General features: G+C 37.5%; 1 protein-coding gene across 7 annotated transcripts in view; it reads left to right on the top strand.

Annotated features, from left to right (window-relative positions):
- Positions 1-25,486, top strand: part of LOC142139148 (granulocyte-macrophage colony-stimulating factor receptor subunit alpha-like) — a 108,420-nt gene extending 82,934 nt beyond the window's left edge. For 6 of the 7 annotated variants that reach the window (XM_075196506.1, XM_075196508.1, XM_075196505.1 and 3 more), the window contains 4 exons: positions 4,265-4,415; positions 9,747-9,843; positions 11,289-11,373; positions 24,573-25,486. In XM_075196506.1, the coding sequence (XP_075052607.1) occupies positions 4,265-4,415; positions 9,747-9,843; positions 11,289-11,373; positions 24,573-24,692 (453 nt within the window). In that variant the 3' untranslated portion in view covers positions 24,693-25,486. Of the gene's footprint in view, positions 1-4,264; positions 4,416-9,746; positions 9,844-11,288; positions 11,374-15,250; positions 15,817-24,572 lie in introns of those variants that run through there. The other variant, XM_075196510.1, reaches the window with a different exon arrangement.
- The last annotated feature ends 399 nt before the right edge of the window (positions 25,487-25,885 follow it).

Raw genomic sequence — 25,885 nt, 5'->3', positions numbered from 1 at the left:
CTGTGTAGGAAAGTAAAGGCTGCTCAAAGATCAAAAATTATAGATCCAGTATGGAAATAAGCAATTTTAGTAAGTTTCAACAATTCCCTGGAATATTCACCACATTCCTCATCTGTGCATGATTTTTCAAGTTTCTCTCTCGGAATTTTATCATAAGTATTAATTTTTGTTCCACCCAAAATTCCCAGTTCTGCACTAACTACACCACAGAACAGAGTGAATTTTCAACATTGTTGTCCCAGCTATATACATAGATTATATATTATTTGGAAATGCAGAATTTACAAATACAGTGTTGGATGCTGAAGCAAAATCGAGACGTGAAGACTGCTTTGAACTTTGCCACTCTGCAAAATGGCAGGTTACTGTGTGGAATTCAGTTTGTGGAAAATTTCACTTCACCTCTGATTATCTTTAATGCTGTGTAATCTCTATCTAACAGTAGCTGATTCAACCATTACTGTCAATAGGAAATACCTGAAATAGGTTTTCTATTTAAAAATAAATACATACATGGAGAAAAATATGTATTTCTTTGTATACTGCTCTTAATATAAAGAGATATTTATTTCACTTTGCTAACAAAAAACGTCCCTATTTAATCGAGTATGCAAAATGGTTAAATAATATTCTTGGTCTAACCAGCACATATCAAAAGTGTAAAATGTTATCTGGTCATGTATGATTTGCACCTGGTCATGATGCAGTGTGTAAAATACCTTGAAAGATCTAATTTCTCTTTAACTCCCTCACTTGTGAAACTTTTCCTACCCCTGTGCTGAACCTAATTTAGCACTTTTTTGGATGGTCTCATTCAAACATGATTATCAGTAATTTGTTTATGCAGTACCCACACAAATTATATCTCGCTTTTTTCAGAAGACTCAGAAGACTTTAAATTTTCAGAAAACACTATTTGTTAGCTTATATCCCCTGACACGATAGAGAAAATTGCCAAAAAATGTTTTTCTATCAAAATTGCAGACAAGTGAACAAAAGCAAATGTATATTTTTTTACTTATTTTTTTCAAACACCACCAAGAAATACTTTGTGTTAATTGCTTTGACATCAATCCGTCTTCCTAAAGCAGCAAAAGGCTGGATTCTATCCAGATTCTTTTCAGAAAATACATAAAATGTGTAGAAATATATGAGTAGCCAATTTTTATAAATAGACATCCAGCCGTGTCAAATAAGTTTATTAAAGCCAGATTAGGGGAGATCTTGACATTCTAAAACCTCATCACTGAACTACTTAATGCTTTTTGTTGTCTGATCACCAGACAAAAACTACCAGAAGGCACCATGGTTTAAAAGGGGACTACCCTCTTTTAAATGAGGTGTCCTCATTGTGTCTAAGAGACAAGATGGTAGAGATTTGGGCATCACAACACCTGTCTCCCATCCCTGGGTTGCTTAGGGTTTTTGGTTATCACATGTGAACACTAAAAAAATAACTACAAAGGGGTCACATCATTTGAAAGAAGGGATCCACCTCTTTCAAAAGAGGATTCCCCTGAGTCTGTAGGTGCAAGGATGGATGAGGTTGGATACATTTGGTGCCCTCAACATCCTCTGCACTTAATTTATTTTCCCTTAGTGCAGTGGAAGAGCCCCAACGAACTCAGTTACATCATCACACACTGGCATGATAACATCTTGGCTGCCTCTGCACCTGGCACACACCATCAGAAAATACCGATGGGGGATGGGTAAGTATGGTTTTGACCTATTTGCACCCAATGGGCCCAAGTCATTAAGGAGAGCAAAGCATAAAAAATAAGTAACTTTGTACCTGGGCAAAACCATGTTGCATTGGAGGGAGTTGTAAATTTAAAATGTAATGACAGATTTATAATTGGGGTAGGACAAGTACTAGATCAACTTTAACTTTCAGTGTAAAAATAAAGTTATCAAGTAATTGTGTGCTAGATGAAAAAGTAGCCAGTATTTTTCTTATCAGCAAAATAATAAAAAAATTTGCACCCCTTACATTGTAACATGGTTTGACCTGGAGAACATTTGTTCCTTTTTTGCCTTACTTTCCTTAATGACTTAGGCCCTATGTGTGTTAAGTGATGGTAGTCATATTAATGACTACCCCTATACCGACATATACCTACAAAAAAATTACAATCTCAAGAATGCCTATAAAATGAAAATGCAGAATTGCCATAAAAATTACACTCTAGATGCCCAACATCCTTCCGCTACATACCAATTGCTGTCTATGCCGGTACTTTCTATTTAGGTCACTGATCATAGCAACAGTGATATCTCTGTATTTAAAGCGCCAATGCTAGGACCCCACGACTTTAAGATCTCATTTAAAGGTTAGGTTTATGGTTAGGTTAGGGTTAGGCATTGCCGCTTTAAATACAGAAATATCAATGTCACTATGATCAGTGACGGAAATTTTAACAGCAATCGGTATATAGCGGAACGATGTTGAACATCTACAGTGTCATTTTTAGGGTAAGTCATTTTCTTTTTGTAGGCATTCTTGAAATCTGCATTTTTTTGTAGGTATATACAATGTCGATATTACCAGCATCGTGAAATGGTACCCAACCAGTCCTAAGGATGAGGGCATTTTTTTCACCAGTGAAAAGTTTTCATTTTGATTTATTTTTTAATGCATGTATTTATTTTTAATTCAGATATCTGCTTAATCTAGATCAGTGTTTCTTAACTCAAATCTTTATGCAACCCCAGCAGCTCATGTTTTCAGGATTCTTTAAGTCATGTATAGGTGACTTAGTCTACTTGAGTGGGTCAGTAATGACCCCACCTATATCCACAGACAGAAATTCCCTAAATCTTTTTGCCACCCAAAGTGTGGTGCGCAGTTTTAGGCTGTAATTTATTACATGCAAGTAAAAGTATTGTGGATGATAAACTAAATAAAACTTTTTGTGCTCATCCCTATAATTTCTGTAGGGAAATAAACTAGGCACATAAAGTAAATTTTAGGTTTGAATAGCTCGAAAAGGTGAAAAATTGAATAGCGTGAAGACAAAAATGTATTACATATTTATACTTAAAGCATAACCATGGTAAATTGAATAGGCCCTTAAGGCTGGGTACACACTTTTTTCACCTGATTATTGTGCCAATCGCACGATAAACAGCCGCTGGGCTCAATATCGCATTAGTGTGTACGCATGAATCGGCATGCTGATCTGGACTTTCAGTTGTTGGTAAAATCTTTAATGATTTCACATCGGGAAAAATTTTCTGTAGTGTGTACCCAGCCTTAGGGCTAGATATACTAAGCTGCGGGTTTGAAAAAGTGGGGATGTTGCCTATAGCAACCAATCACATTCTAGCTTTCATTTATTTAGTACCTTCTACAAAATGATAGCTAGAATCTGATTGGTTGCTATAGGCAACATCCCCACTTTTTCAAACCCGCAGCTTAGTAAATCTAGCCCTTAGAGTCTACACTTACTGATTCAGATTAACATGGAGGATGAGAAGTTAATAGTTATGTCTGGTCCCCAGATGTGCTTTTTCTCTCAGTAGGTTACTACAAAATGATACAAAATCTTCCTGATGCTGGTCCCGCACCTTCTAACATGCTGATTTCCAGACGGATTCAACAAAATGTTCAATCTTTCCCCTTTCCTTAAGTAAACAAGAATTTAGCTTGTTGTAATAATATATTTTCATCTTACTTTATATAGGTTTTTTTTAGTCTATTTGATTCCATATTAATTTAATCTATTATGGCATGTGATTAATACCAGATTGTCACTATACTCTGACCTATGGCCTGAAATGATAAGATTTGCTGGTTATTTATATGATAAACATAATCTATGATTTAAGTCAGATATTACTTTTTATAGTCTACATTTAATAATGCAAAGTAACATCACTTGTTTACATGCTGATTAATTTTAATGCCAATGAAACTTTGGGATCTGCAGCCAGACATGTGTTACTCACTTTGCCTTATAGAAGCTACAGTCAAGTCTGTATTTTACACTAACCAACAGGAAGCTGCCCTACATTGTATACTAGCTAACCGCAAGTGGTCTTTATTGTACACTAGTCATCAAAAGGGGTTGTCTATAGGTCATGGAGATTAAAACCCCATAATCAAGGGAGGAGATCCTTTTACATGGAGTATTAGAAACTTCTGCACAAAGTTCACTTTTTAGATTTAGTATTTGTTAAATGAGTTATTTCTACTTCCCATTTAATATTAAAAAGACTAAAATATGCTTTATATATACTTAATGAAACTATTTAATTTCAGGGAATTAATGTAACCACACCTGGAACATCTTTTAAAACCAATCAATTTCTTTCAAATGAAGAGGTTACTGTAATGATGAGAGTAAAATGGATTGATCTGTGTTCACAGAATTATAAGACGTGGAGTAAATGGAGTGACCCACACAAACTTGGTAAGTAATAAATAATAAATGAGAAGAATAACCAAAGATATTCCATGGGTTTTATGCTGTTTGTACAATATTCTGGTATTCTTTCTTCAAACAAAGATACTTATCTTAAAGCATTCTTAGGACCAACACAGACAGGTACCGTATCTTGTGTGATTAGCCAATATTATAATATTTCAATTATTTTATTTTTCATTTATGGTATGCCATTGATGTTACAGATCATCTACTACTACTCTGCTTCATAAGAACACTACAACCCCCCTTCTGTGCTGCAAAACAGACACCTCACATTTTTAAATTCCAGACTCACCTTCTCTCACTTTACTTTCTCCCCCTCATATTTGCCAGAGGCATCTCTCCTAACCCATATCTGTCTAATACACTTTAATCCTCTTTCTGTTCCCACAATGACATCTGTTTATAGGCATTCAATTACCTATTACCTCTTTTTCATACTTCAAATCTAAACAACCTCATTAACATATTTTTTCCCTCCCCAGTACTCATGAAATGCCCCATCATTGGGTAGCAAACTGATCTCTAGCCATGAAGCCATGATCTGTTTATATCTATTCTCTTCACTTTCTTGGGACTCGCAGAAGCGAGGCCCACTTCCACAAATGTTACCTTCCCTGTACCACTCTTCTATGGAGGCCTGTGGAGGTCTTCAGTTCTGTCATACAGCTACACCTAAGTACATACTAGGTGATGGGGAAGGCATCTCAATGTACGACCACTGTTCCTTCCAACCCATTGATAATATTCCTTCCCTCTCATGCATTAATTCATTTCCTACTCACAAGTGATTTCTTTCATTCTACACCTATTCTCTAGAACTGTCTTTCTCGTACCACCAGACACTCACATGGGCTCCAAGATTTGAATTGTTTTGTTAAAATTCAACACTATAGGCAAGTATATAAAATGACTCTATAATAACTCATAACATTAGAACGTCTCACACCTTACATGTTCTTCCATCTCTTGTTTGTATCACTTTTCCTTTAGATTGCAAACTCTTTGTGCAGGGTATTCATACCTATTGTCATCATCTTTATTGTTTATTGTAATGTTTCACAAAATTAAACCATTGTAGATGGAGTAGCAATATTTTGAATGATAAGCTGACAAGACAGAGCAAGCGACTGGGTGTGAGTAGTGAAGGACAGAGTCAATTATGGCAACAAAGCAGGTTTTGGATACAGGAAATATTGTTCTTTAGTCAAGCGATAGAGAGACTATAGAAGGGCTTGTAACACTGACAGGAGATAAGTAGATGAACTCTGTTTTGGTCATGTTTAGGTAGCTTTGGGCCATTCAGGTGATGATGGCAGTGAACCAATTGGACACTCAGGATAAAAGAAAAGGAGATATGTCAGTGCAGGAGAGGTAGCTTTAGGTGTTGTCTGTATAAAAGTGTTGTCTAATGTTGGTGTAAATGATAAAAACATGTAATGGCTATATTTCCAAAATATATTACTTTGTACAGCGCAAAATATGTTGTTGCTTTATAAATAAATAATAATATTTATGAGAATATAGCCTATAAGTTAATGAGGCGCTAAAGCAGCAGTGAGTTACTTGGCTCACTTTGTTCCTCCTTTGTTAGTGATATCACTGATTCCGAGTGAAGTGACTAGATTCTTATAAATATTAGTGTAGTCCAAAAAATAGCTCTCTTCATAGGGTGTACAGTAGGTAACAGGTAGACTCTAAATACAAATGTTAAGACTGTTTCAGGTTAAGGACATCACCAATGTCCTCATTTTGGATCAAATAAATTAAAAAAGAAAGTTTCATATAAAGAATACTGATTACCTGAAATATTACTATTACTATTACTGAAATACTATTGTTTTTTATTATTTTGTATTAATTTATTTTTCAAATAATAAGTATTAATCGAACAATTCATAGAGATACTTAATTTTTTTTGTGACAGATGCCAATTTCTGATGGTAGTATGGTAGAATAATATTATTGGTCCTATTATCAATCTTTTTTTTTGCTGTAAACCCCTTGAAAATGGACGTTTTCGAGGAATAGCCGCAAATCTAACTACCCTGCAAATTTATTATTGATGCATCGCAGCAGATATCATAGATATCTGCTGCTTTGCAATTTTTTTTGCAAAATACATAGCAGTCCCCATAGATGTCTATGGGGACTGCTATGTACCGCGATTTAGCAACTTTCGAAATAACTTTTACACATGTGGTAGTGTACGCCAGCTCATGCTGGTGTACATTAGTGTTTCTGATCATTTTCAGCTCCGAAGAGCAGAGCTTTACAGCGCATGTGCAGTCCTGTCACATGAAACAGGTCCTTCGGGTCAGTGCTGTTGGCATGCCCGAGTTGGATTTGACAGGAGGAACGAAGAAGCCACCCAGGATCGAAATACGAAGATGGAGTGGTAAAAAAATTTTTTCACAGGAACAGCAGTTTATCGGAACTGCTGTTCCTCTGTTGGTTTTTTCATAAATATGAGAAATAGTTCAATCCTTATCAATGCGATAAGGATTGAAAACTATTTTTCTTATATTGCGGTCATTGCTAAATATGCCCCTATATATTAAAAGCATTATACAGGAAAATCACAATTATTCCCAAAGTTACTTTCACACAATCAGGGCAACCACCAAAAGTTAGACAAATTTGTTCTCAGCTAGGTCTCCCAAGTATGTATAGTTTACACAAGCTATGATGTGGTACGGCCAGGAAAAAAAATTACAACATTTTTTTTTTTTGTAACAAGACATCTGAATGTAAAAGCCCATGTGGTGAAAGTAATGGGAGATAGTGACAGAAAAAAAATGGGGTTTGGCATTTTATTTATGGGTTTGGGCAATTTTCATTCTGTGTAGCATTCACATTTTTTTTGATGAGTGTTGTGTGCCTGAGTAGGTTACACATTGGCGAGTGAGTTGGAGTGAGAAATATCTATAGAATCTACAAAGAGCTAAGTTTATCATTTATGTTTGTGCCTATACATAGTATAATTACACATATACATACTGTACACACATACATTGCAAATATAATATAATTGATAATATCTTGCTAAGATAAAACAATCAGAATGTTTATTTTTTTAACCTTTTAAACCTTTTTAACCTTTTTTATTTTAACCTTTTGTGCTGCAATTTTTGACTCAATGTGGCTTCCTTGCCTTCAATAATCTTTTTATTAAAATCCAAGATTTTTTATATCTGTATTCAGCTGAGGCCACTTAAAGTAATTCCCTCGTGTGTGTCAATTAAAATGACTCACAAAGATAAGTAGGCACAAACATTGATAGTAGTCTGAGCGCAGCCCACTGAACATGGGGTATTTCTCCATCTGTACAGTTCTCCAGAGTTCAGTAGTTCTTCCCTTGAATAAAGGTTTAAATCTAACGTCCTTTAGAAAGCTCAACCATCTCAATCTGAGACGTTGCTTCACCTGTGACTAAAGAGACTTTTAAACAGTCAGCATCAGTACTGAAATAGTTGACAAGGAATGTAGTCTGAGATCTTTTCAGCTGTAAATCATGGAATATTTCCAGGAAGTCATCTTGAAAAGGATTGGTTTCTGAAAGTCAACGGAAATCAGCGGCTTTGCAGTGGAAATTTAAAGTGGCGATAGCTTTTAAAGGCAAACATAACTTTAAAAGCAATCACCGCTTTAAATTTTCCCTGCAAAGTTGCTGATTTCTGGTGACTTTCAGAAACAGACCCTTCATACATTTACCCCAGATATAAAATGCAATATGGGCCTGAGAACTCAGGGTATTCCTTTTACTTCACTTCCATGAAAAGCTTCAGTGTCCAAGTTTTTTAAAAAAAACAACAAAAAAAACAACATTTTTTTTCAGAATATAATTTTCTGGGCAAAAGATGGAAACTTCATTTACAAGACACTTTTTAACAAACTTACCTTCATTGTAATGTTCCAAGTGACTTGATACAAGGCATGTCTAACTGTCTGGGAGCGCTTCACAAATTTACAAAACACTTAAGTCCGTTTCTCGATTTGATTATTTTAGTTTGCATGAGTTCAGTACAATTTAGAAATTCCTGACTGATGTTAGTATGGTATATGACAAAATGGCGTTTGATATTTGGATTATGCCAATAAAGTCAGGCATATCACATCAAGTGGTTTCCATTTGCACTCAATGAAAATATAGGCTTTCCCATTCTGCCAAGAAAGGTCTGTGTAGTTCCTCGTGTATGCGCTTATTTTTACATTCCCATGCGTATTTAAAGATGGTTACCATATGCTGTAAATAAAAAAAGAAAATATTGTACATTGCAAAAATGCTCACAATAATAGTCAAATCAACACAGCTCTGCACAGCATAGCTCTTACCTTGCTGCTTAGTCCATTGGAGGATGGTTCAAAGGTCATTAAAATATTTAGCCAACTTGCCCATCAGACCACTTTACATGCCCCAGACAAAGAAAAAATCTGACCGTACCAGGTATGCTACATGCTCAGGAACGTCTGAAAATATAAATCCATCCAGAAAATCCAACATATATAGTTATCTGGAGGTGCACCCATACATATTAATTTACATGTATAAAGAAAGAAGAAAAGGCTACATCCTTAAAGGGGCACTCTGGAATGTGGTACAAGATTAAAAATAACTTTATTAATAACTCATTAAAAAGTATTCAAGTAAAAAGTATCAACCTCCTGATTACATATGTTATAGTGAAATTTTAAAACTTTAGAAGTGTGTTGTATGTACATAGCACAAAATGTGATTAAAATAGCAGCATACAAATACTGATGTGCTATCAATTGCATTTATACATTAAGTTCTCAAGTGTATAGAGTGGCTTAATATTTAATAACAGTTCTATTTTGTAGCTGATAGTAGTCTGTCGACTGATGATACCAACATGTGAGTTATATTAATGTATCTCCTCAGGGGAAATAAAAAGTTAAACTAACATCCCGGTCAGTCTTAAGTTAAATTGACGCAGGTGACCGGAGCACCATGCTGCAATCCTGCTCTTGGCCAGGAGTCCCTTTTAAAAGTACAAAGAGCCGCATGAGACTAGAGAGACACTGGTTGGCCACTGTAGCTGTAGTTATTTGTGTGTATATATTGTTATGTTCAATTTATCGCTACCAATAAACAGATGAGGTACGGAAGATCGGTGCTGACTGCACCAACAACATTTGCCACGACGTCTGGAGTCCGGCTGCCCGCTTCCACGATGAGGATCCATCACGACTGTTACACTTCACGATATATATATATTAGATAGTTGTCCTACCTTGTTTTTCATTTGTCCACTTAAATAATATCTAATTTAGCTTATTTTTTCTTTCCCCCAGGGTCCAAATCAACAGGGTTTATACCAAAACATCTTTTGATTGTACTGGGAATAGGCACAGCTGTTGTTCTAATACTTCTCATAATTCTGTGTCGCAGGTAAAGCCTTGACATGTTCATAAAGATTATTCATGCTATTGTGAAATATCTGTTGCTGTTAACAGACCTCCAATTTGGTGAGTAGAGTTTTAGGTAGACCTGCAATCTGAGGGCTATTTTAAGGCTGAGCACATACTACAGGTTTTTCACCCGATTATCATGCAAATCACATGATAAATGACCGTTTGGTCCGATATCGCTTTAGTGTGTGCACTCCAACGATCATGTTTTATCGTTCCAAAGCAGATCGTATTGTTTGATTGTATAAACGGACTAAAAATCTTTATAAATGATGGAAACGATGTCGGGCAAATTCTGCATGCAGTCACAACCATCAGTGTAGAGAGATGAAGAGCACAAATTTGAAGGTAAAGCTTGTAAAATGTATGTAGTGTGCACACATGAATCGGCATGTTGATCAGGACTTTCAGTCGTTGGGAAAATAGTTAAGAATATTGGAAAATTTCTGTCGTGTGTACCCAGCCTAAGGCACAACATCTAATATGGAGACTAGTGTCTGGCATTCAAAGTAGTTGATAGTGCAGACCTCTCAACTTGTATACACTGAGATTGTTGAAGACAAGCTAGTGTGGTGAACATTGCCACAATAAGAGGTAGAATTTTACTTTTTCACCGATTGCCACAAAATTAATGTAGTAGGTGGGGTCAAAACCCTTATAGAACAAGTTTTTAAGGCAAAAATTATACACTATACATGGCAGAAGTGACTCTGTAAAGTAGAGATGTAGCAGTAGCATGCTATTACACCAAAACAGTTGATGTTTGTTGTGGATTGTGTCAGTGTAAGGCAATTGGTGCAGGTTATACATTCTACAATTCCTTAACTTGAGCTCACGATCGACTACAAATCATGGGTTTGATTTCAGCAAGAATTATACATGCAATTACATCTGCATTTTGTTAATGTAGATTGTTATTAACCAGGGGCGCACGCAGGGGAGGTTTCTGGTTCTCGAGAAACCCCTCTCCTCCGTGAAGAACAGTGTCCCTACATAGCGGCACTGTACTATACAGCAGCCTCAGCGCTGTCAAAGAAGCGTCTGCGGACGCTTCTTTGACAGCACCGTGGCTGCTGTTCAGAGCAGTGCCGCCCAAATGGAGCTGCTGCGCATGCGCGGCAGCAGCTCTCTCTATGGTTTTTTTTGGGGGGGGACCCCCGCTTAAAAATCCTGCGTGCGCCGCTGTTAACTTTTTTTCTTTTAACTGTTAACAAACCTTTAAACTGGAGAAAGTATAAACCAGTATTTTTCCAATATCCTCTGAATGGAAATGTCATATCAGGATTATGTGTTATGTTAATGTTTTCTCTAAGTTCTATATTATAAGTGCAGTATTTTATTTACTTGTTAGTCAATAGTTGTTTATAAATCTAAACAGAAAATGCAGGTATAAATTACAATAATACCTGTTCTTTTTCTTTCAAGGTTCAGAATATGGACAAAACTATTTCCACGAGTGCCAAAACCAGCACTCAAAATGTTTGATACAGTTGAACAAAAGGAAATAGAGGTATAAGGAATATTTAACATTGTTAAAGTGTGTGTGTGTGTGTGTGTGTGTGTGTGTGTGTGTGTGTGTGTGTGTGTGTGTTGGAAGAGTTTGTTCACTGTGCTTATGCCTTTGTATTTAATGGTTAAAGGCTTCACTAAAGGAAATCGGAATAAACAGAGTCTTGCTCCCAGCCTCACTCAAGTACACTTTCATCATTGTTCACAAATTGCATTATGCTTTCCCAGAAGTAGGCTGTCATGTTTGACTTCTTCGACCTTTGCTCAAGTGAAGGAACTCACAGACTTTCTGCTATCACAATGAAAGAGCTGTGCATGGGCACGTAGTCGCAAACCTCCTAAAAGAACAGCACACATAAAAATGCAGGTTCACGCTCCCTACAGGGGATGGTTTCCTGCAGGAAAAGAAATCAATTAGGGAGTTGTACAGTCAATAAGATAAGCAAGTCCCTAGAAAAATTAAATAAATGTATATATTAAATACTAAAAGGGAGACTTCTGGTTTAGAGCCAGGTCAGCAAGCTAAGCTAATTTCCCTCTGAGTCTTTTCCCAGTAACTGCCATTTTTAGCACTGATATTGGTACTATCACTGTTAATTTAGAACAATTTTCTCCTCATAAAAACAAGAGGCTCCATGTTACCAAACCTCAGCCCCATATCTGATTTACATAGGAAAGCATGATGCCATGTACACACTTTCACAGGTATTATAACCTGTGGATGCCAGTGTTGCCTAAAGGTGAACAGAATCCAGTTGTGTGCCACATGGTCTTGCATGTACTATCCTGCTTCGCTTTTTCGATTGTAGTCACAGGTGGTCACCCAAAGGTCTTTCCAAGAACCCGAGTTGCTTTTGTCTGTGCTTCCTGTTCTTGATTCTCAAGATTCTTCATCCACTTGAGACTCATTTTGAATGATTTTAGCCTATGCCTCCATTTAAATTCTTCGTCCTACTTTCCTGATCCTTTTGTCACTGGTGGAATATCAAGAGTTCAAGACTGGGAATAGCTGCTGCTCGAAGGTTTGTGCAGTTGACATAAGTCTTGCTAGCCTATGATGTAAGTAAGCCCCATCCAGCAGCTTGGAATGGTCAGTGACATAGTTGTTCATGGCTTTTTGTTGCTCATGAAGCTGTCAATTTTCAAATTCTGAAATGAAGATTTTCCAAATAACATGGAGTGTAATATATTCCAGGTTGTGTTAGAACATTTAAAGTGAGAGCAAATCTCGTGTTCCAGCAACAAAATTAATACATATAGAAATGTTAAAAATTAAAGGTTATTAAACATTCATTAATGAAATTAAAATTGCAGCTATTTTGAAAATTGCCAGTTGACATGTATAAACAAAGTTAGGATCCAGCAGTCTTTATTTTCAAATGCAAGCACAACTTGAAAAGAAATTAGGTCTATGTGAAGTCCATAGCTTTAATGATTTTAAATTATATGGTTTATTTGACATAGAGGATCTCATTAATCAAGAAACGCAAAAGAAACGTAATTTGTGTTTTTTTAAAAAAAAAAACAAACACATGTACATTGGGTATATGCATCTCCATATTCAAGAAGGAGCATACCTGAGCATATGTCTGTTCATAAATAATGGTCTAGGTCCGCTCTGTTCTAGCAGACAAGACACTGCAGGATATGTCCAATACATATGTGGAATATGAAGTCACAAAAGAAAGCACAGACAAAAAATATTCAATTAATATCACCTGATAATAATATAGTCATTAATGATAAAACATTAGAAACTAAAAATGTGTTTTTTTTGTTTTACTTCCATAAAATACATTTATTTGAATGTTAATGTCTACTACACATGAAAAACATTTTTTACAGTTGCTCCTTACTGCAGGTATATGAACTAGCTTGCATACACAGACGTCATCTCTAGTAAGTTGCACACACTTGACTTGTATCTGATTCAAGTGATACGACTGAAAATCACTTACCATAGAGATGCCCAAAGCTTTAATCAGATGCTGCTGCCTGCGCATGGACTTGACACGCCCTTACTGTATATTCACCACTTGCTTATCCTAGTCCCCTTTTCACTTCACCCCTGAAATCTAAGGCTAGAGTAAGGGTCCTTTGCGCTCCAAGATGGATTGTACGTCACTTCGCTCTCTGGTGTATGGTTCGTTTTTCATCATGTGCAGAGTGATTTTACGGATATACGGCACTTATCGGCATGTACGTTCCTTAATGACTCAGGCCCAGATTATGCAATCCTGTATATTCAGTCAAGAAATGGACTTGCTGGCTACAAGCTATATCTCATGCTTCATTCATTGCACACAAGACAAATCAGCATCTCTTCAAAGGGCATGAACAGCATAGCTCCCACTGGCTTGCAATTGCCTAGGATGGGAGCACGCCCGACCCAGCATCTTGGAATGCTTCATCATAACATAGTTGTTGATGACATTTTTTTACTCATGAAGTTTCACAGGAATATTGAATGCGCTATCTTTTGGGACCTCCATTTTCAACTTGTTCAATGGTAAAGTATCTATCTTATGTTTCAGGTTGTGTAGGATTGATTAAAGTGAGAGCAGATTTTACATGCCAGCAACTAAAATTCTTTGCACATCTGTAGCACTGCATTATGGGAAAATTGCGGAGGATGCCTTGGAAATTGACGAGAGTGAAAATTACAAACTAACCAAATCCATTATTACATCATTCATCACCCCCCCCACTCCCATTTTTTATCGATAATAAAAAAATATTTTTTTTTTAAATAGATGCAGCAAACTTTGAATTGGTCAGTGGTAGGATATCCCATATAAATCCAATTTTATTCCATGATATAACAAATTAAAATGAGACAATGGCTTGAATGTTTTTTATTGCTAAGGTATATATATAAAAAAAAAAATTAAACTATATCCTTATATAAAACAGCCCTACTAATAAATGTTCAGAAGTTACTGATAAATTAACAAGGCATATATATATATATATATATATATATATATATATATATATATATATATATATAAAGAGAGAGAGAGAGAGAGAGAGAGAGAGATATATTGTAAATTTGTATAAAATATAGTGCAAAAAAAATCCATTGATACTTGTAAATCCACCTGTCACAAATGGTCACTTATCACTATTACTTGCCTTTGTGGAGTCTGATTTTTCATGGCCACCAGAAATGCATTGCTCAATTTTAGGTCTAGTTGATTCTACATTGTCAGCATCACTGGTGGCAGTGGTAGGCAATCCAGAGCTGTATTGAGGTTGTGAGGGAGGTGCAGAAGCAGTGTGTTGTGGGAATGGAGGAGAATGTCAGCATTGGGGACTTCCAATACAATTGCAAACTAACAGATCTATTATCACCACCCAATCTATATTTTTTTTTATCTTTATCCATATGTAAATAATCTCTTTTTTACTCTGCTTCGTTCTTAACATTATAATTGTAATTATCTTTGGATGCATAAACATGCAGGGATGGATAATTGTACTCTTTCAGCTGTCAATATTGTTATATTTAATCACTGATAAGTGTCATCGCAGACTTGCCTAAACTAGCAGCACCACAGCCCAATAAATGCATTTCTTTATTGTGTTTTTTTATGCTGTTATTGGTGAGTCAGAGTTTTCGTGAAACTTGACACCAGCATTATTTTAAACCCTCTTTTCAGTTGCTGCTTCATAGGAAGAAACATAATTGCTCTTCAATCTTTTAACCCCATAAATGCATAATTAGTTTGTGTCATGGAACTTGTGTGATTCATTTCAGGATGATTATTTTTTTTCCTTATTTATGTTGTCATGGTTAGATAGCTTTTGACTATGGCTGCTTAAAGTACCAGTACAGCAGCTGCACCACTTTGAATTTGATTATTTACATTTTACAGGAGGAAAACGTCAGGCTCTTATGGACAGAATTGGCCCGTGAGGCCCGCGAAGCATGATACAAATTTTGTACCTGGTCCGGCTGTGCAAAATATGTCGCCAACTGACATAGAAGCGTATCCGGTTGCCTTTGTGAGAGAGTAGCAAAGAGGGCAAATTAGCCTCCTGAAGTTTGGACTAAGAGTCTAGCGCCATATCTAACTCGCAAAGCTCAGCAAGCTTATATGGATCTGGATAAGGACTGGGCCTCTGACTATCCGTGTTTGAGAAATTGGCATGCATTGGGGTTTCGGAGCCAGGCCGGCCCAGCACGAGTGGCACTATAGCAAGAAAAAAATGGTCAGAGACCAATTGACTGAGATATCCAATTTTTTTTAAAAAAAAAATTGGCTGCAACTAGAGGTGAATTCACCTACTCAGATTATTTAAGTTTTGGATATAGATCACTGCATCCAGAGGCTGTACTGTGGTCTGCAAATATGGGTGCTGCAGTCGGACCCAAAGTCTTATGAAGAACTTGCCACAGTGGTAGAGAGGTTTGGTGCTTTACAGCAAATGAACAAAGCATCTGCATGTCACACATTTTGGGCCTGCTTATCCAAGCTGTTGTGCTATGAGTCCCACTTCAAGAAGTCCTTGTTTGTTCTAAGGGACTATGCTATCATCCAAAATCTTGTCCTAGCATTGGTTGACTCTGGGAGTGAGCTTATGTAGGTTTCCAGCTATGCCCTGCCTAAAACCATAACTACTCGGTTGCCCAAGGTGAAGATTCTTTGCATATATGTGACGACTGGGAAATATGAAAGAACTCTTCTGCTGCCACGTGCCTAAGCTGCCGCATCTGCTTATTCTGGGGCTAGACTTCCCACTGTTTAAAGAGGTCCTCTGTGATCAAGTCCGGCCGGACATAATGGCAACTGATTCAATGGGTGGAAACCCGGTCTTAAAGGATTTGTCTGAGAAATCAGTGCCTGGACCTTGATCTTTGGGAACTGCCAACCTGGAATACTATACAGTGGGTCATGGCAGGACTTCCACAAAAGTGGGATCGTTTGGGGAAGCTTGGATAGTCGAAAGCAGCACTAGCTGGTGACATCGTGGATGAGCCCTTCCCATCTGTTGATGAGGATATAGACTGGTCTGCAATATCAGCTTTGTTTCCTTAGCAGGATTTTGCTTGTGACCAGCTTAACAATGCAACTTTGAGACATGCATTTAAAAGTGTAACTGAGGTGAATGGTGTAGCGGAAGCTGCCCAGCCTGCAGAAGGTATGTCCTATTTTGTTATTAAACATTATTTTCTGTATAGAATTGGTATTGTTTTACTGGCCCGGTGTACATATGGCATTGAAAAGGTATTGTCGGTAATGTCCCATTTGTCAGAGAACCTGTCCCAAACCCATGTATAGAGGGCACCTCTCATACCAATAGCTGCAGTTTAGGTTCCATTTGTACATATAGGTATAAACCTTGTGGGGAAACTGAAGGAGTCCGCTCATGCTCACCAGCTTATATTAATGGTGGTTGATTATGCAACCTGATATACAGAGACAGCTTTCTTTCAGAATGTAAAGTCCAGCACTAAAGCTAAAGAGCTCTGGGTTATTTGTACATGTTTGGGAATTCCCAAGGAAATTCTCATTGACTAGAGTATTCTGCTCATGTCCAAGTTAAAGAAGGACATGTGTCAGCTATTAGAGGGATGAACACCTCCATGTACCATCCACGAACGGATGGCTTGGTGGATGCTTTAACCACACATTAAAGCATACGCTGAAGAAAGCCATGGTGCAGAAGAAAAAAAGATTTGAACACTCTTATCCCATATTTAATATTTGCCATCCTTGAGGTACCTCAAGCCTCACCGGGGTTTAGTGAGTTTGAGTTGTTGTTTGGGAAACAGCCAAGGGTATCTTGTATATGTTGGAGGAAAAGTGAGAGCAATAAGGTGCCAGAGAGCCAAATCTGGTACAATTTGTTGCCCAATGTATTAGTGATTGGGAAAGATAGCGCCCATTGTACAACAGGCAGAAGAGGCTAAGGAACAGTAAAAGAGAAATTCTAATAAAATTGCTGTAGTTCGATCTTTCAATCCTGGGAACAAAGGAAAGCAAACCTTTCGCCAAATGGCAAGGTCCGTATGAAGTCCTAGAGGCTGTCAACCCTGTCAATCACAGGATTCATGAATTGGGGAGGGGAAGGGAGGAACAAATATACCACACCAATCTCCTGAAAACTTGATATGTAGAGAACCAACCTTTCTCGTTTAGTGGTTACCGTCATTGAAAATTCTGAAGTTCCTCTAAAGCCAACTTTATCTGTTAGGCAATAACAATAGACTGTGGAAATGAGACGCTGGAACAGGGATGTCTTTTCTTCCATTCGTGGTCACACTACAGATGCACTACTTTAATTGAACACAACATTGTCATTCTGCCGGCAGTTGTCGTGAAGCAGAAGCTGTACCATATTCCTGAAGCCAGATGGGCTGCCGTGAGAAAGGAGATTGAGAAGATTGTCCAGCTGAATGTGAATAAGGAATTTACTAGTGAGTGGAACAGCCCTATTGTGCTTGTCCCAAAACCCAATGGGGGTATTCAGTTCTGCTAAAACCTATGCTACAGGTGGACAAGCTGGTAGTAACTATTTGACTACTCTTGACTTAAAATCTGTATTGCTAAGTTCCAATTACTTACTCAGCCAAGAAAACGACCACATTTTCCACCTCTGATGGTCTCTTCCAGTGTAGGATTCTACCCTTTGGGTTGCATGGGGCACCTGCCAGCTTTCAAAGTGCCATGAATAAATTGCTATGACCCCACACAGCTTACACACCCTCCTAATTGTAGTGATTTATATGGAAGTTGCAATTGGCCAAATTCAAGGCAGTCTTGGCTTCATTGCGGTCTACGGGCTTGACAGCTGGACTGGAAAATTGTGCCATAGATATAAGAGAAGCCAAATATTTGGCATTCGTTGTTGGGCAAGGGCAAAAAAAACCCTACTAGAGAAGGTGAAATCAGTCAAAAGCGGGCCAATAATGGAAAAGAAATCACAGTTAAGGTGATTTAGGCCTAGTAGGCTACTACAGGCGATGTGCAAGCCATTTCACCACAAGAGCTGCTCCACATACGTACATGGTAAAGACAAGTTGTCCAGACCAGTGAGCTGGGTCTGACTCTGCAGAAGCTGCTTGGCCATATCTTTGCTTAACGCTCTGGTCCTCTCAGTGCTATAAGCACCTGAATTTACCTGGAGGTTCTTCCTTCAACCTGATGTCTCAGGTTATGGATTAGGTGTGGTTTTGACACAGAAAAAGAATAAATAGAGAATCCAGTCTTGTATGTGAGTCAGAAATTACAAGGAAATAAAAATATGCAACCATAGAGAAGGAATGTCTTGCCATAAAATGGGCCATCGAAGCTCTGTATTGTCTTCTAGGCAAATAATTCTCATTAATAATAGATAATACACCATTGTGGGGGATGCAGAACAATGGGATGTAAATGCCAAGGTAACCCGTTGGTTCTTGGCACTGCAACCTTTCAAATTTACAGTAAATCATAGACCAGGTTTTCAACAAAAATGCGCTCCTCCTACTTGGGGATGCTTGGGGGAGGGATATGTGACAAAGGGACTGGTTTACCTTAAGCCTTTAAGAGACGATTTGATAACACTTGATATGGATATGAGGTGGATCATATTTTATCCAATTGGGTCTGAGCTTGTTAAGCATTTTGAAATGTTTTAGGCAAAGGGAGAGTTTGATAGAGATCAAAGATGGCTAGTGGTACATCACATCCACGAAACAGAATAAGCTTGTAGGTGGAAATTTTAATTGTCAAAGAACAGGATCTGGATGGTGAATTAATTTAAATAATTATTATAAGCAAATTTAGCTATTGTCTGTAAAAGAGTACATGTGTCTTGTTGAAAGTTTAAGTAGACTCCTAGATATTGATCTAGAATTTGGATCACCATTTGATTGTGGATTGTAGAGTGTGGAGAAGTACCATTTAATCTGGAGAATGTCACATAATACTTTTTAAAACTGTAATGGGAATTGAAAATAAATCTGTAACATAATATCTTCTGGAACAAACAAACTAAGTCTCTGGCGCTAATGAGGGGTTCAAGTATAGGACACAGTGCCTCCAAGATATCAAATGCAGCAACTCGCAATAGGAGATAGTGTTGAGTCTCCCCACAACATATACATAGGAAAAAGGAAACAGAGAGTTGCGCAGATGTACCTTAATAAACATTTAATACAAATTCATAATAAAACGTACAAAGTGCATAAAGCAAGCACACATAACCACAATGAAGTGGTATACATTGAATATAGCTGAGTACACACTTGTCCTTTTAAACATGAAAATTAGGAGAACTCTAGTAAAGGTTCAGTGAAATACAGACCACATGATCTCAATTTATACACATACATGCATATAAAGAAATATATTCCAATAGTTCATGTAATTTATATAGCATCAGCTGGTAAAAAGTCATTGGAATAAACATAGAAATTTCTTCCTTCAAAATACAAGAGAGAAGAATCCAAACTCTCTCTAGAGGTGACTCTGAAAAAATTGTATATAAATATATGAATCGATGTATGTCCATGCAATAGACTATAACTTTCATGAAATTAGGTCCTCAAAACCACCCTTATTAAAGTCAAGTGTTAATAATAGCCGGTATACGGGTAAACAGTCATATGTTCAGTGATACTGGGAATAATTTCCAGCAGAGTGGGATATCTTACCGCAGCCGCGGCTACAATGAGTAATAGGATCCCGTATGAGAAATCACAAAGCATACGTTGGACATCCAGCTGATATATAACTTCTTACCGCTATAGCGGCTATCTAAATGAAGCGTTCCACATACCTCCAGGATGTAACAATTGTGTCCATTCCGTAGTTCCGTGATTGTAATCGGCAGATGGCAAATGCCTATCAGCATTAGTAACGATAAGGGCTTCTTACCATGTGTCACTCACCAGACTGTGAGTGCTTCTTCCCGTGTGTTTAGGAACCGTGGCCGTCCACCATCCTGAGGGTCTGCGCATGTGCAGCCCTTTCAAACCTTCTGTTCATGTTCCTTTTAGTTAATTGGCTGATCAGGCAACACTCTTTATTTATAGCACCTGCTGTCCATACCTCGTTGCCTGATCTTGGAGTCTCATTCCCATGAGCCTCTGAAGGTGTTCCTGTGTTTCCTCGTGTATTCAGCTCTGCTGATTCCTGTGGTTTCCAGACCACTTCAACTCTCCTGTGGTTTCCAGACCACTTCAACTCTCCTGTGTTTCATCGTGACTGTATTAGCTGATTCCTATCCGCTGCTTCCGTGCACTACAGTTATCAACTCACTTCTACTCTCCTGTGTTTCATCGTGACTGTATTAGCTGATTCCTATCCGCTGCCTCCGTGCACTACAGTTATCAACTCACTTCAACTCTCCTGTGTTTCATCGAGACTGCACCAGCTGATTCCTATCCGCTGCCTCCGTGCTCAACAGTTCCAGCTCATCTCAACTCTCCCGTGTTTCATCGAGACTGCACCTGCTGATTCCTATCCGCTACCTTCGTGTACCTGCAGTGTCCTGCTTGCCGCTACCCTTCAGTTCTATTCCTGTCTGCAGCCAGCTGATCCGCTCTCCGTGCTTCTACAGTGTTCCTGCCTGTGTCAACTTGCCTGTCTGCATCGGATCAACGCCTCGCTGCTTTCATCTCGTCTAGACCATCTTTACACTTCAGTGTTCTCCAGGTGTCCAGTTCTATATACTACTGCTTCCTGAGTATTTGTTTCGATCCCTGCTGGGCTATCTACCTGTGTGCTGCACCTACTTGATTACCGCTTCTACCCTCCTGGGACTTCGCATCCTGCCGGCCTCCAGCCGTTCAGGTATCTCTGCACTCCTGTCTGACAGCCTGCTTCTGAACCACGGTATGCATACTTCTCATTGACTGTGCTGGTGTATTGCATATCTTGCTGGACTGAGTTGTTCTCCTCTGGAGTTTACTATCCGCTGAGACTATTGCCATCATTTGACTGTGTTACCTTTTGCCTGGATAGTTCCTGTGACTTTGTATTATTGTGCAGTGCTGTTCAGTCATTACTATATTGTGCATATCATCGTGGGATCAAGTTCAGTGTGCCCGTGTATACTCTGTATTGCATTTCTCTCCCCGTGCTCCTCCTCACATATATATTCAGTGGTACAACTTGCTAGTGGCAGACCACTGATCCCTGTTCCCGAGTCACCTGTTTCCAGTATCCTTTCACATAGCAGTGGTACAACTTGCTAACGCAGACCACTGACTTCCCGGATACCTCCACCTGGATTCCATTCCTTCACATAGACAGCGGTACAACTTGCTAAACGCAGACCGCTGACTCTCATCACCTCCTCGTTGCTGCTGGACATTCCTCCTCACTATAGCAGTGGTACAACTTGCTACCGCAGACCACTGACTACCCTCACGTTTCCTTTGTCCATTCAGTTCCTCGTGTACTACTACCTGTATATTACCAGTGCTGCTAGTCATAGACTTTCCACGAGCATTCTCTACCATCTGCTGTCTCCTGTTCCATGATCACCCCGCTACCAGAGTACCATATTACCATCTATACTGCTCTGGTAAGTCCATCACCTGGTGATCCCTGGGTAAAGACTCCTAGTGCCCGTGACACCATGTAAGTGGATCCAGATAATGAACAAATTCTTCGGTGCGCACCGTTAGTCCGGATCCAGACAAACAACAGACGGGCATGTACATAGAAGTCCCACTGATATGGAAGTTGTAACCCGGTAAGGACACTCAGGGTATAGCAGGCAACAGAAAGCAAGGCGGCGCGTTTCATCTGTGAAACAGACTTTATCAAGCCATAGTATCCCATGTGGATAGTTGCCCTTTTTAAAGAGAGTATTTCCTCACATGATTGTTATCATCTGTTGTGATCTGTGAGACCTTAAAGGTACAGGTATCATTTCATACATTTAAAAGAGGACATATGTGTTCACCCAATTTAACCATATATGTGTCTACCTAACCAAAAGGTAATGTCAATAGCCAATAGCCATGAAGACATATGAAGAGCCATTATAACACTTAGAGCTCTCCAAAAATAAAAATACAAAGACTCATAAAAAAAAAAGCCAGATAAAACCAATAAAATACAAATTATTTATAAACAAATCTAATAAAGGGCAATAAAATATATCATATAAAAATAAAAATAAAAATAAATATAAAAAACTGTTTCTGAAACATATAGATAGTCGTTAGAAACCATCAATATGTACAGTAATTAATCCTAATGTACATGTGTTTTCGTGTTCGACCCAACATATACATATCCATATAAATATAAGTATGTATCAGTCATACAAGCAGTGGTCAAGGGCATGAGAACAGTAGCCACATCAAATAATGATCTTGGTAACAACAGCAGATCAATTCACTGCCAATGCCTACCAACCGGCTAGACACTGGCAAAAGATGCCGAAGACGCTGGCAAAGATTGAGGCGGAGCCTACCAAGTCCTGTAGGTCATAGGATGCAGGTTGCCTGGCTACTTTTAGTAAACATCTTACATTATTGAAAAACCACAAGGCTTATTTTTGGAAAGTTGCTGCAGGAACAAAGAATCTGAACTTTTAAAGAAATGAACCTACCCCTCTTGTTGACTGCTGAAATGGCCAAAATTGGGACATTGATTTGCATTTCCGGATCCATATTTTGCTCATGTTCTCTGGGCATCTGGACAACAAGTTTTACTATCCTTGCAAATAGGATGTATTTAGCCACATGTTAGTAAAATTCACTAAACTGCAAATATAACAATCTTCTAGTTTGTTTCTTATTCATCAATTTAGATTGAGTTATTATGTACTGTATGTGCTGTAATACATTAGTCTTTTGGATGATTTAAATTATTTAAATCATTATCCTCTCATTTATTTTTTTAGCTTAATTCTACCATAAATTATATTAAGAATGAGTGCCTCTATTTTGTTGCTGTCTGTTATAATTACCATATAGGTGGTTGCAGAGCTCCTAAGAGGCAGCCACCTTTTCTGCCTATTTTTTTTTATCATTCTAATCTTTAGCACCCCTATTTAAAACTATTTTGTTCACACTTTGTGTTACATAGATATTTTTGTCAGATTTTAAATGCATTATTTTCACAATGCTCTGCAGTACAAGTCCTATTTCTACTCTTGACCCAAACCCAACCCCAACGCCAAAGAGGAGGATAAATTAAGCTTCATCCCATCTCTTTTTCTAGACTATAAATTTTGTAAAATATAATGTAAAATGACATTCTGAGGAATGGTGAAGCAAGAGGAAACTTTGTACCTTTTGAAACGGCCTGTTTCACTTGGAAATTAGATTCTTATGAATATTTTCTGCAACTTCACTCATGCATAATACTGACAGATACTAACAAATTTCCTAAGCCTCTCAATACTCTGACCAACTAACAGAATTGACACATGTGCGGTCACATTAAGACTGACAATATAATCTTCTAGGTGGCAGATTGTCATACCTAAATACTTTCATTAAGTGTTTATAATTAAAAAGTAAACATCATAGAAAGATGGGATTTGCTTAAGATGAAAATGACTTTGACACTTGCAGAAATTCCAAAGACAGATTGAATTCAAAATAAATATTTAAATAAAAATTCCAGATAGATTCACAGCAGTACTATATGCACAGAGGGAGGTAAACTCTCTATTACAGCCCACTTGTTCTTATTTTGTTCATAAGGTTCTCTAGTCTGATTATATTATGGACCCCCAAAACGTACAGCATGCTTTAAGTCATCATATTAGCTGTTGCTTAAAATTAGCATAATGAAGTGAATTCCTTTGGCAAGGAAATATGTACCCATTTGTCGTAGCTGTAGCATGGATTTCAATTTTTAATATATTATTTAGGACAGTATGGTACCAGTTTGACTTGCCATGTCATATGCCACTATATGATTAGCCTGTATAAATGTTTTTGCCTATGAAGGGCTTTGGAATGCTTGGCCAACCCCTCATTAGGTTTAAACTACTGGCAGAAAACAATCATGACCAAAGTGGGATATATATTATAGATATAGATATATCTATATATTATAGATATAGATATATCTATATATAAACAGCCAGTTAGAAAGTGGATAATATTAGTGCAATTTATGGTGGCATGTGTAGTAAAGGTTTGTCTTTGTATAAACACTTGTAGGTTTAAACGAATATTGGTCTATTTGTATTTGTTTATTTATTTATTTTTATTGCCATTTTCCTGTTTGATTTTAGAGACAGAAGTTTCCTGAAAGTGAAATTCCGTTTCTGAAACAAGAAGAAGAAGATTGTGTTTGCTCTGATGTAACAGAAATATTGCAAAAACAACAGTCTGAATGCAACACAGAAACTTAAAGAAATATGAAAGGTCAAGCAAAATATGGAACAAGTGTTTGTTATATGATGGGTTTTTGTTTTTGTTATTATGGACTTATGAATTACTATGCTCTTCTCTTTATTTATAGTCATATTTATCTCTTTGATGTACCATAAAAAATGAATAATGTGTCACAATTTAAATGAATCTCGATCAACTACTGACTATATCACTAGTGTCAATTTACTGAGATATTGTTGTTTTTTTTTTAAATTAAAGAACCAAATAGCAAATTCGCATTAACCAACAGCAATTTCAGCTAAATAGTATAGTTCAAGTTGAACAAGGAAAGCAAAGGTTGCTATAGATTACTGTAAATTTGCAATAAGCCCCATTTATTTCCATAGAATGAAAGCCATCAGTGCACATAATAATGGATCGCCCATCATAAACCCCACAAATAATCCATGGTAGCAAAATTATTACGTACAAGGCAAAAATTGCAATAAGCTACTTGTCCCACCATCTCCTTTTTCAGACCTGCCTGTCTTCTGAGCTAACATAAGGGTAGTATGGAGTGATATTCAAATCCCTTGACCAGTACATTACTTACAATTAGGAGTTAAGCGGTTTGGAAATAATGTTTTGAGAAGCAGACTGTAAAGATAGTATATAGTCTGGAGAGGAAAGAATGTGACTGTGTATTTATGCTGCAAGGTTCAGCAAAATGTGATGTATGAAAAACACATATTTCTTATGACAATCCACTTTGTTGATTATTTCAAGTTGTTGCAGCTCATTAATAAAATAAAGATACAACATAAAAATGTGAGACTGTGTATGTCATTCTTTTATTAATATTACTGATCCTAAGAACACATTACAGCTCACTATTTTGATTACAAATTAAGTATCCTAATAGTAGAATATCAGTTTTCGTATTTCCCCTTTGAATTTTATATTTTTATTTTGTTTTGACCTTATTCTATTATATGTGTTTTATGTTGGCTCACTTTGTTGCCCTCACACACTTTTGCACTCTTTTTGGTTATCTCATTCTTGTTATTGATATTATAAGAGCAGCAGTCCACAGTGAGAGTGTTTGACATTTTCTTTTTAGTTTATCCTAATAGGTTGATGTGTAGTTTTCCAAAGTGAGTAGGGAGTTGGAATGTGTCACTCTAACCTCTTAAACTCATTACACAATGTTACTCTGGCAGAGACATCAATG

The sequence above is a fragment of the Mixophyes fleayi genome, chromosome 2, assembly GCF_038048845.1.
Source record: "Mixophyes fleayi isolate aMixFle1 chromosome 2, aMixFle1.hap1, whole genome shotgun sequence".
Taxonomy (NCBI): domain Eukaryota; kingdom Metazoa; phylum Chordata; class Amphibia; order Anura; family Limnodynastidae; genus Mixophyes; species Mixophyes fleayi.
Note: the sequence above shows the minus strand (reverse complement) of the source record. Positions and strands in the feature narration are given on the sequence as shown.